This window comes from Drosophila subpulchrella, chromosome X (genome assembly GCF_014743375.2).
Source record: "Drosophila subpulchrella strain 33 F10 #4 breed RU33 chromosome X, RU_Dsub_v1.1 Primary Assembly, whole genome shotgun sequence".
Lineage (NCBI taxonomy): Eukaryota > Metazoa > Arthropoda > Insecta > Diptera > Drosophilidae > Drosophila > Drosophila subpulchrella.
This window is the reverse complement of record NC_050613.1, coordinates 21,519,922-21,531,891: the sequence shown is the minus strand read 5'-3', so window position 1 is coordinate 21,531,891 and position 11,970 is coordinate 21,519,922. Positions and strand designations below refer to the sequence as shown.

At 39.5% G+C, this 11,970-nt stretch overlaps 1 protein-coding gene across 1 annotated transcript; it reads left to right on the top strand.

The window, feature by feature from the left end:
* The first annotated feature begins 10,775 nt into the window (after positions 1 to 10,775).
* On the top strand, positions 10,776 to 11,426 carry LOC119557769 (achaete-scute complex protein T5). The gene has a single exon (XM_037870667.1). The coding sequence runs from the start codon at positions 10,776 to 10,778 to the stop codon at positions 11,424 to 11,426; it is 651 nt and encodes a 216-aa protein (XP_037726595.1).
* Positions 11,427 to 11,970: the final 544 nt, after the last annotated feature.

Genomic DNA, 11,970 nt, shown 5'->3' with positions numbered 1-11,970 from the left:
GACTCAGTGGCGGCTTAACGAGAAAAGGGAATATCGTACGTGTGGCTAATTTGCGGTTTAGGCCGCATGATTTACATAGCCAAAAAATAAAGCCAGACCGCAGTCCATGCAAATTATAGAAATTTCCCTTTTTTTTCGGCCTCTGCTTGGCCAAAACAAATATTGAGATAAAAGTCAGTGGAGGCCCTATAATTTGAGTTATTCAAATGCCATAAATCCGCTGAAACGAAACGAGCTGCTAATTTCACGTTAGACGCCCTTTAATTTCACGCTGCCATTTGTGGCTTCCGTTTCGTATGAGTTTTTGGTCGATTTCGGGTTATTTTTGATTTGCATTTTCAATTTGAATGTCCTGCGGTTTTATAATTACGTTAAAAAAAAATAAAAGAAATACAATTTTGCAGCTTCATCAGTGTTTGCTGCATAATTTTGATTTTAATTGAAGGCGCCATCTCATTCCTAGTTTAGAGTGAGCCACCGCTGTGCTGACAACAAAGTTATATCAAGCTGTTAAAAAATCAAGTTCGTCCCTTCAGTCTTTCGTTTAGCCACTACGGGGATTAAGATGAACCTGTAAACGGGCATTTAACAATTCACTTTTTTGCCAAGCACATGTGCCCCCTTGAATTCAATTTAAAGCATAGCAAATCAAAAGTTTTATGCTCATTAGCCAAAGACTTAATTGATTGCAGAAGGTCGCCGGAAGGCGTGAAAAGCGAGCTCAGCCAGGGGGCCACATAAAAAGATGATTGGAAGAGCGGATTGAAGATATGGCTAGGGTTGAATTAAGAGCGGTGCCACAAAGGGTGCCACAAAGGGACTTTTAAGACTTACAGTGCCAATGGATTTTTCAAATGAAACTAAGTATTAAATACCATATTTTTATAAGGAATTGTGTAAACAACAAATTTTCAACATTAATAATACCTTTGTTTTCCAATTTTTTCAATAAGTTCATACATTAATTGAGCATAATAGGAGGAGAGATCTCGATTGGGAGCAGGGAAAGTGCAAGTTTATCGCTCAATTCGCGATCGCCTGGCCCCTTGGGATGCGCTGATGATTATTCGGCTGCAATTGAAATTTCATTTTAATGGACGCAGTTTATGACATCAGACGGCCCAACCGCAAAATTGCTGGCCAAAAAGACGTTGTTGGTGGCAGGATCGTAAATGAAAGAACCCAGTACAGAACCAGAAATCGACAGAGAAAAAACTACGATAAGGATAGCGAGCGTGTAGCGTGTAGCCACACAAAAAAAGAAAAGATACAATTGTATCTGCAGGTAAAAAAAAGGAGGCAGACAACTTGTGCAGCTGGATAAAACTAATGCACTTGCAGTCCAATCTAATCGTTTGCCAAATGTCAAACGAGTTTCATTCATGAGGCGATACCCCTTCCCCCTCTAAGTCCCCTTTTTCCCTTTTTTTTATCCTTTTCCTTCCTAAAATGTGAGAGAGTTCATTCACGAAGAACCGTGGCGATAAGTCCGGTTCTTCATTTCCGATATGACAAACACGCGTGAAGAGCATCAAACGTTTTTTATTTTCCCTCGGAGGAGCCCTTATCGTCATGGTTTAATTAAAAGGTTATTCTTGTAGGCAGGATAACACTTTGGCCGCAAGGATGCGATTGAGTTGTCTGCGCCGAGGGTATTTATTCAGCGCCTTATCTTAAAGACTTTCTGACCTTGCCTGTGGCAAACGAAAGACTAAAACGAAAAACTGAAAGTCGACCGCAGAGATCTCGAAACGGGAACTCACTGCACGACCACAAATATTTATTCACATGGCCAGGTGAGAATTGACAAATTTCCATTTCGTCAATTCAATCAATAAAGCTAAAGCTAAAAGGCAACACCTCGAAATGAAACTGCATAAAGTGCAAAAGACGAAAAAAGACCGATGAAAAAATGAGTGGCCAAGGCCGCTCGAAAACCGCTTTCAATTAAATTGGGGCACACTTTTGCCTGCGGTCGTCGCAAGCTCATCATCATCATCCTCGTCGTCATAATCATCGAGTGCTGGTGCCTCGGGAGTGAAAATGAAATTGTGGCCCCAGGCGGTGTGTCCAAAGGTCCCCAGCTCATCCTCCTCAAAACGCCAGCAGCAAAAACACAAAACGCAAAATTTAAAAAAAAATATAAACAAAATGGAAGGGAATCTTTAACACTCTTTTTAACCCGTAATATCAACACAAGAAATCTCTTAAACTATTTTTTTTATAACATCTTGTCTTCCCCTTCTTAAGTGGGATATAACATAACTAATACATACTAGTAGAATTTAATCTAGCTATTTTTACCTTTTAATATTTAAAAAAGTATCTATAAACTTCATAGATATTTATAATATTTAGTTTTTAATATAACCTCCTTGGTAAAAATTTTACATACTCCCTGGCAGGGTATGAAAATCAAAAAGAAACATAAATGAAATGTAAAGGAAGGAAAAACTGGTAGTTAGCTACTTTTACCCGATCGATTGACAGAGGACGAGGGATACGAAGTAAATATCGGGGGCCTTTCAGGGGGACTGGACTATATTGAAATTGAAACTGATGATGGAAAGTTATGGGAGCTCCATGGGCCGCATAATGATGACGAGCCACGATCATCACGATGGCTCTAGATTATGGGGCGGCCCCGTCTATTCAATCGATCACATATGATATGAAGTCGAGAATGGAGGAGGAGCAGGTGGAGGCCATTAAATGGTCGCTCGAGTGGGGACAGGAAATATGAGAACGTGTGAATGAGATCCACGAGGAATTGAGTTCGTTCGATAAGTCTATCCATCACTGAGTGCGGGACATTTCACATTCTCGGGGGAATATTTATGGGCCAAGGGGGCGCTACGTCCCTCCAAAGATGAGGCCTTTAGATTAAGATTAGATCATTGCCATCAATTGGTAGTTAACTTGATGGTTAAAGTGATGACTTTATCACTGTTAAACGGATCTAAATACATTTTCCAGTTAAAACGCAATTTAAAATTTATAAACGCTTTAAGATAATCTATATTCGATATGATCCTAACATTTTTTGTTAAAATAGTTTTCTTATTGCATATAAGTTTTCATAAAAATAGCATTTTGCTATAGATTCTTTACGTTAAGGACAAAAATATTAACAAGAACTCATAAAGTAAAAAAGAACCTGAAAGATAAATACCAGTAATTTAAATGAGATTAATCAAAATGTTGTTAGCGGTATCTGGACCTTCAGGTGCCTCAAATTAGTGTAAAATTTGCATTTAATATTCAATTACGGTTCCCAGGCTCTGGATTTTTATGCCCGGAATGTGCCTCATCATTATTATTATGCCATCCATCCTGCGGAATGGTCTAATAAACTTGACAATGCCGCTCTCCACCGACTTTCTTGGCTACTGTGGTGTGTAGGGTGTGTATGTAAAATCGGAAAAGGGTTTAGGACTTGGGCTGCGTGACCCTGTAAGGCTTGTAATGGATTTTCTCAGTTACGCGAAGATTGCGTGCGTCGCCAAAAAAATATAAAAATAAAAGGGGGAGATATATATGCGCCGATACTGGAGGAACCTTGCGTGTTTCTCCCCCCTTTTTCCCTTTTGGCCAACAATTTGTTAACAATTAGCGCCCATTGGATCTCTCTATGCCAAAAACTCGGAGCCACTTGCCTTTTAAGGTGCTGTGCGGCATTAAGAGCTCCACATTCCACTTGGCCGAGGTGAAACTTCGCCGGTGGTCCAGCCATATATAGCAGATATGTGCATATATAATATATAGGCGATATATATGCGCGTACTTGGCCATATCCATATCAATCATGCCGTCGTTGCCGTATGCTAATGATGGCAATTAATCAATGAGAATCAGTTAAGACCTGCAGCACACGAGGCGCACGCAATCGGCCCATTCAGGCAAAAAATACAAAGGTAACAACAAAATACAACTGAAGAATAAAGTAACTGAGCCTGCGAAAAAATACGAAAAATAAGCCACCAAAAAATTAAACAAGATCTGCACTCTAATGATGTGCTGAAGTGGCTGGGCCTCTGGAAAATTAATAGCCTGCAAATGAAAAAACATTTGTAATTGCCCCGGAGTCAAGTGACCCACATTAAATGGCCAGGCAGACAAAATATTTCAGGACCTCAGGTGGAAATATTACCGGAAAGGTGGGTTTTTTACTTAAACTAAGAAGGTCTGGTCAAACAAATTTTATTAGTTGTATAAGAAATAAAATTTTATTTTTAAATATCTCTGAATAGAAAGTACAGAAATACAAGTACCTTGTAAGAATTGCACAATTTTATATTATACACAAAATATTTTTAAAAATTATATATAAACATGGTAATTGCAATTTTGGTCTGCAAAATAATCATGTTCGTTTTTCCAAGGAAAGCAATATTAATTGCAGCCTATAACAATGATCTAATGATGTGCTGAAGGAGAATAAATAGCCTGGCAATTGGGAAAACATTTGTAATTGCCTCGGGGCCACAAGTGACCCACATTAAATTGGCAGACATGGGTTAACGCCTCTCGCATTCACTCCTACCGAAATTCCTCACTAATCCCATGTCCAGTTCACAGCATGCGACCCCTTAGAATGACCCCTGAACTCTGACCGTAATTGTCCACGCCTCCTTCTAAAAACTAAAACTAGATCATTCTCTATTCCGTTTATTATTTTTTGCACGTGGCAGTCTCCGCCATACTCATCTTTTTTCATATACCTGCCTATATAAACCAGTTCGACGCATGCAAATAATATAAGTTACTGTGTCAGCGGCAAAAGGCAACAGGTGAAATTGTCGCCCCAAGACCACGCTTTTGGCTCCCTATCCCGAGATCCCCACCTCTGGTTCGCTTTTTTTTTACTTTGCTGTTTTCCAGCCAAGTCAATGTCAAGTGTTGCCCCGGCTGACTTACTACAAAAGTTAATTGCACTGCACGCGCACGCCAAAAGGTAAAAAGAGTCTCGAGTCGCGAGGCCCGAGTCTCGACGACAGGCTCCCGATGCCCAGCATATCCAGTATCCAGTAACCAGTGCCCAGTACCCAGTACCCAATAGCCAGTACTCGGTATTCAGTACCAATCCCATCCCATCCCATCTCCAGACCTCAAGACCTCAACTTAAGGCTCGGGCCACGAGGCGCGTGTGTGCAATATCAGGTTTCCATGTCAACTTGCACAGTGGTTCAGGTGTGTGCAAGGAGAAGTGATTTTAAATTAAGGAATTGTAGGGCTTAAAACAATGAAAAATATATTATTCTTACAATCTACCACTTGCAGAAAATAATTTTAAAAATATTTATTTTAAAGAACCTACAATTATTGATTTTTAAATTTAAAAAATTGGTGATATCATATTCTTTTTTAATATTTTCCGTATCATTTTAGACCAAATACCTAGTGTATTTCGTTGCTGATTAGATAATGGAGAAAATATAATAATTATTACCAAAACTAGAGGATATTGGTATTTAAAAAAAAAAATTTTAATACATTTGATTTAAAGAAAATATTTAGGTATAAATTTTATATTTTAGTATGTGGTTCAAATCAAGCTATCTTTATTTGTTTGAACATTACAAGAGTTGATAAATCAAATTATATGCATTTTGCAGGGGTAGTTTTGAATTTCGGCCCACTGTGCGGGGGCAACTGCCACCGTGGTTGTCATTAGTCCGCTGCACTTGCTGTTGTAATTGTGACAGGAGCAACGAGCACGGATCGCTAAAGGGTCGATCTCCAGTTGAAGGTGCACTTGGTCACCTGTATTACCGCCGGGAGGGGGTTTTCGGTTTTGGGGCGGGGGGTTCCCCTGTCCACTGTCGACTGGCGGGTTTTCTGCTGATCGTGAGTGCCAGAAGCTGATTTCAGCACGGCTACCGATAAGCAACCGCTTCCAAGTTGCCTTTTTTTCCACTTTTTTTTTTATTTCGGCTTTGACAGACGCGTTGATTGGTTTTGTTGGGCGGAACGGAGAATGCGGTGTGCTCTTGATTCCATGAGACATGTAAATTGCTGAGAGCTCTGCCGGAAAATACAGAAACTGGTACAATTTTTTCGGCAATTTTTTTTCGGCTGCGCTTGTTGTTGTTGATTGTATTTTGTTGATAGTCATGCTGTGCCACGCCCCATGCCTCCCGTATTTGACAACTTTTTGCATAATTGCAATTGCCAGCAGATGAAAGACGAAGAAGAAGAGCGAGTGCACAAGGAAAAAAGCAGTGTACTATAAAGTATTTGAAGATATTTAAAATACATCATCATCATCATTTCTACTGCAATTTAAAATAAATATTTTTTAAATTTAAGTTTTCAATTTAGCTATACAGTTTTAAGATATTATATGTATATAATAACCACATGATTTCTTAAAATATTCAAAACAGATCTTTAAGTAACACCTACATATAAACATCCGTAGATCAAAATAATGAATTAAATTTATATGATCATTACAAAAATCATAAGATAATTTTTTTGATCTTTAATTAAATAATACAATTTCAACAAATGCAGTTAATTCTGTTAGTTGTAATATTTTTTCCAGTGTTTCACTGCGCAAAGAGCCGCTTGATGGTCGAGGCCAAAGCCGTGGACCATTCATAAATTTCGAGCCAACTCATAAATACGGCAGCAAAGGCTATCGAGGTGTTGGCCTTACAATCTCACGCCGTGATGATGCCTGAAAAGCAAAAACCCCCTCCATTCCATCGGCCTTTCGGCTGATTTAATGCAATGCCAAAACAAATTGTTATGTTGGGGCCGCTTGCCGCCCGCAATTAATCAAAGTTCTCGCATTACAATTAATCAAAAATCGCCATCCTCCTTCATTGGATTTCTCAAGGAGCTGTTGGCTTTTGCTCTTGGCCATAAATATCAATGCCAGTTGGCGATATCGGTATAAAGCATTGGCCAAATAGAATTGGCGGCGTCAAAACGCTCACCTTAGATGTCGCACCGATTCGATGACATATTCGCATTGCTCCCATAAATCAAACATATATGTGTGTATAACTGGAGTGGGAGTAGGGGCATCAAAATCGAAATCGAAATCGAGAGCGGCTTTCGTCCTTTCATCGCCCAGAGATCGGTGATCAGGCGGCAATTTGATGGCCATGAACAGTTGACAGTTGACTTTTGATTTGATCAGCAACAGGAATGAGATCCAATAATATCTAGCCTCAAGCTCAAGACAAAAGAGATTTCAAATCTTAGTTTTTTCTTTACAGAGATCAAAAAGAAAAAATGTTATAATATGATAATGTTCTTTAGAAATTGTATAAATTATCTCGTATTAGCCAATTTTGTAATGTCTTAGTAGATTTATTATACTTATACGATAACTATTATAAAAATATCAATAGATAGGAAATTTTATTGCGATCCTAACAAGGTATGGATTTTTTTGGGCAAAAATTAGGAGGTGCATTTTTTGGGCGAAAAATGCGTTTATTTTAAGCAGTTTTTCAGTCATAATTTAGTCAAATCAAGGCGCACAACAAAAAGACCGACTGTTTCGAGCAGCTAACAATCTCGGCTATCGATCCCCATCACTTTTCTGAAAATTTATTTTTTTACCAATTTTCGCATTTTTTATAAGGGGTTACATCATATATTTTTTCGAAAAATTTTCAAAAAATTAAGTTTCTAGATTTAAATGCCAATCGATTGGAAATTTAGTTACGAACTCAACAAGGTATGACATTCCTTATTCTGGCTCCATTTCGCAATTTGTCGACGAAAGAACTGATCTTTTTTGGGCAAAAATAGGGAGTATATTTTTTTGGGCGAAAAATACTTTATTTTTATCCGTTTTTCAGTCGTTATTTAGTCAAATAGAGGCGCACAACAAAAAGACCGACTGTTTTGAGCAGATAACAATCTAGGCTAACGATCCCCATCACTTTTCTGAAAATTTATTTTTTTACCAATTTTCGCATTTTTTATAAGGGGTTACATCATCTATTTTTTCGAAAAATTTTCAAAAAATAAAGTTTCTAGATTTAAATGCCAATCGATTGGGAATTTAATTGCGAGCTCAACGGGGTATGACATTCACCCTTTAATCAAAATCCAACTCAAAATGATCCTAAGCAACTGATTTCTTAAACCTAAATTTACACAATTCGTTAAGTAAAGACAACAAACTGACCTTGCATTGTCAGATGCTACGGAAGCTGTTCTTTAATCGAGGCTCCACTGTCCTAAAAAGGGTGCCGCTTTAAAGAAGTGTGGAAAAAATGATGTGATGTCAAGTTATTGACAGGCCGAGTCGATATTAATGACGACTTCATCTTCATTCGCTGGATATGCCATATATGCAGAGCCCATATTCCTCATCCCCCCTCGATTTATCCCCCAGGTTTTTTCGTTTTGCTGTCGCCGTGTCTTACTAGCAATTATTGAACTAGTTAGTCGGCCCCAAGACAGAAAAGCAGACGATCGTCGATTCATTTTTTCAGTTCAATTATGATCGTAAGCAAAGCAGCAGTAAGCGAAAAAGCAAGAGCCACAAGCAAAAGAGGCAAAACCCAAAAGCCAAAAGCCACACGACGTACGTATGCATATACGTACATATTTAAGCCAACATGTCAACATAATTTATATTAAATTTTTGTGTCAGATAATGATAGCGCCTCATGCTGCCGATCGCCGATCCGCGATCCTCGCACAAAATATATATCTGCAAGGGCTGCAGGCCGAAATATACATATGTATATGAAACGGGCAAGGAAAAATATAGCAAAACAAGAGGAGGGATTTAATGCTCTTTCAGAGTTTAAAAAAACGAAGAAGTGGTATACACACACAAAATATATTTGATCAATTAGATTAAGGTACAGTACCATTGTAAACCAACATAGCCATAGGCCCTGCAGCCAGCGCTATACTACTTAAGTTAGTTTAGTTTTGTAAACTACTCTATCTGTTATAATAATAATAATAATATTTGATCAAATTTATATAATAGTTGAACTAGGCCAATCCTTCAACGCAATTGGTCAATTTTACCAGTGAATTCGGTTCTATAACAAAAACAAAATAATATAATATAGTATGCAAAGCCACGACAAAGTAAACGTTACTATTTTAATAGTAATAACCTTTTTTATACTAACGTATCTATTCCATAAAATTTTGTTGTGCGTACCTATAATACGCCTTATTTTTTGTTTAGTTCAAAAAATTATCTTCTTTTTTCAATAAGAAGTTCGAATTTTGTTTAAATATTTTAAAATTCAAAACCTGGTTTAAACCACGACAGAGTGTCCCCTTTATCAACGAGCCACGGCGAATTTCTATTGCATCAACATGGATTTTGCATGACCGACCGGATATGATCGATTCTTTCGGCTCTTGGACATCTGGTTTAGACTCGGGGATGCCCTGCGACCTGTGACCTGTGCTCTGCGCCCTGTGCTCAGATGTCCTCGAATGTCCTCAGATGTCCTTTCCCTATGCAATGCCATGCAATCCCCCGCGGTTGCAGAAACGAAGTGTTAAACGAGGCCCAGCGTGTGCCAGCATGCCAAAGAGACCAAAATGCCAATTCAAATCTATTTCGGCACGGTTTCCTAGCGTGCAACCAGAATCCTCCAGCGGCGATCGCTTGGACAATGGAATTTCGTAGATACTGGAAACCTCCTAAATGCTTTCGAAATGCTTTCGACTTTCGGCCCAGCGAGAGAAACTCCAACTGCTACGATGGGCATAAAGGACCCCGGGGCATTAGGAGTGTTAATAGAAAAGTGCCTCTGGCTGATCAGGTTTCTTGGCAGGATCTATAGGGATCTATGCGATCGAATGGATCACCGTTTGAGGTGTTGACGAGGCGGCCTTGGAGGGTCATAAAACTTTGGATTCCAGGGGCACAAGGTCTTATGTTCAATGATTGCCAAACGACTCATGAGATCAGAAGGTCATCAGTAAGGACAAAGGAGTTGGTAAGGTTTTATTATAGACAAATCTTTTTTTAACAATATTTTTTTCTTACTAATGTTCCAATTTGACTAGATATACATGTTCAATGATTTCTTTGGTTGATATACACTTTTTAGGATCTTAATTCTTTTTTTTATGTTTTTATATTTATCTGTACTTTATAGACGCTTTTCCTGCCTTAAATCAACGACAAAACCTCATTTATACAACCTCGGCAACACTCCATCGTTTAGTATTTGATTTGTTTAGACCTTCTGATTTATTGTGGCTCAACTATTAGAGTCATAAAAGCTGGCTGGGCACTTTCATTAGGATCTGGAGCTCCATTTCTTTGGAGGGGTTGTTGTTACTGGGGTCCGAAGTCTGGACCTTTTTGCTTTTATTTCTTGAAACCGGTTGGCAGCCGGCACGCGACAGTGCCAGGTTTTAAGTTTTGGTTTGCAGACGACGGGCAGCTGAAAATGGGCAAAAAACACTCGGACGAAGAGGAAACTCTTCTCACTCAAAAACAGGGAACACTCGGGCCCGAAAAGCAGCTGCAATTTGCAGAGAAAGAGAGAGAGAGCGAGATATTACTACCTTTCCTCTCCATAAGAAATCAGAAATCACTCCACTCAAGAGACCCCAGAGATCCGATCCTTGAGTGATGATGCTGTTGCACCTTTTGCAAGGGGCAGGTAGATAACAACGCAGGTGAGATCCCTAGGCCCTGGAACCCCTATAAATAGCCCGAACGGAACGGGGAAGGGCATCAGAACGGAGCCAGCGCTCAAGCAAAGACCATCTAAGTCATCAAAAAAAGTTCGAAATATATTCGAAACATCTCTTCTGAAATGGCTCTGGGCAGCGAGAATCAGTCTTTCTTCTACGACGACGAGGAGTCCTCCTCTTCCCCGGCCAATGGGCCCTCGGTCATCCGGCGGAATGCCCGGGAGCGCAACCGGGTCAAGCAGGTCAACAACGGCTTTAGCCAACTGCGACAACACATTCCCGTGGCCGTAATTGCCGATCTGAGCAATGGTCGTCGTGGAATCGGTCCCGGTGCCAATAAAAAACTGAGCAAAGTCAGCACCCTGAAAATGGCAGTAGAGTACATACGCCGCCTGCAGAAAGTCATTGATGAGAACGACCAGCAGAAGCAGCAGCAGCAACAGTTGCAGTTGCAGCAGCAACATCTGCACTTCCAGCAGCAGCAGCAGCAACATCACCAGGAGCAACAGCAACAGCAGCAACACTTTTACGCCTGGCAGCAACAGTTGCAGTTGCAATCGCCCACCGGCAGCGTGAGCTCCTGCCACAGCAACAGCAGCAACGGCTCCTATTACACACCAGCAACACCAACGATCCCGGCAGCAACACCATCTTCGAATATCGTTACCAAGTTGGAGAACAGCTACGAAGACTATCGCAACAATTCCTGCAGCTCTGGCGCCGAGGATGAGGACATTCTCGACTACATTTCCCTCTGGCAGGACGATCTGTAAGGATCTTAGTTCCAAGATCCACCCGCAAAACTCCTGCAATTGCTAGTCGCACTCAACCATCATACACACACATCGAACCATTGATTGGCCAACAAGTATTACCTCAGCCACAAAGTATTTATATTACCCAAAACGAACTTTTTTTTTCACCTGTACAAATTAGCTATTAAGTTTTTATGTAGTTTATAAGACTAGCTTGTAAATGGAAGACAATGTACACTTAAGAATCTCTTTTTTTTTAACAAACATGGAGGACATTAAACTGATAATTATAATGAAATATACCTTGAGTTTTCTTATGCTGAAACTGGGTTGGGAAATTGGGCTGCAAAAAAAACCAGAAGAGTATGGAAATGTAAATTAAAGCTTTCTGAAAGGAAAACATATCAAAAACATACACTTTGCCCTGGACATTAAATGAATTTTGACTTCTTCCCTTTTAAAGACACTAATTCTTTAAAATTTCGTGTAGATAAAAGGATTTTTGAAAATTTACGGGATGCCTTCTTTGATTTTCTGTTTTTATTATTGCTCTCTGTTATTT

What these genes read in the sequence shown, in the direction of transcription:
- LOC119557769 (XM_037870667.1), top strand. Translation starts at nt 10,776, where the DNA reads ATGGCTCTGGGCAGCGAGAATCAGTCTTTCTTCTACGACGACGAGGAG.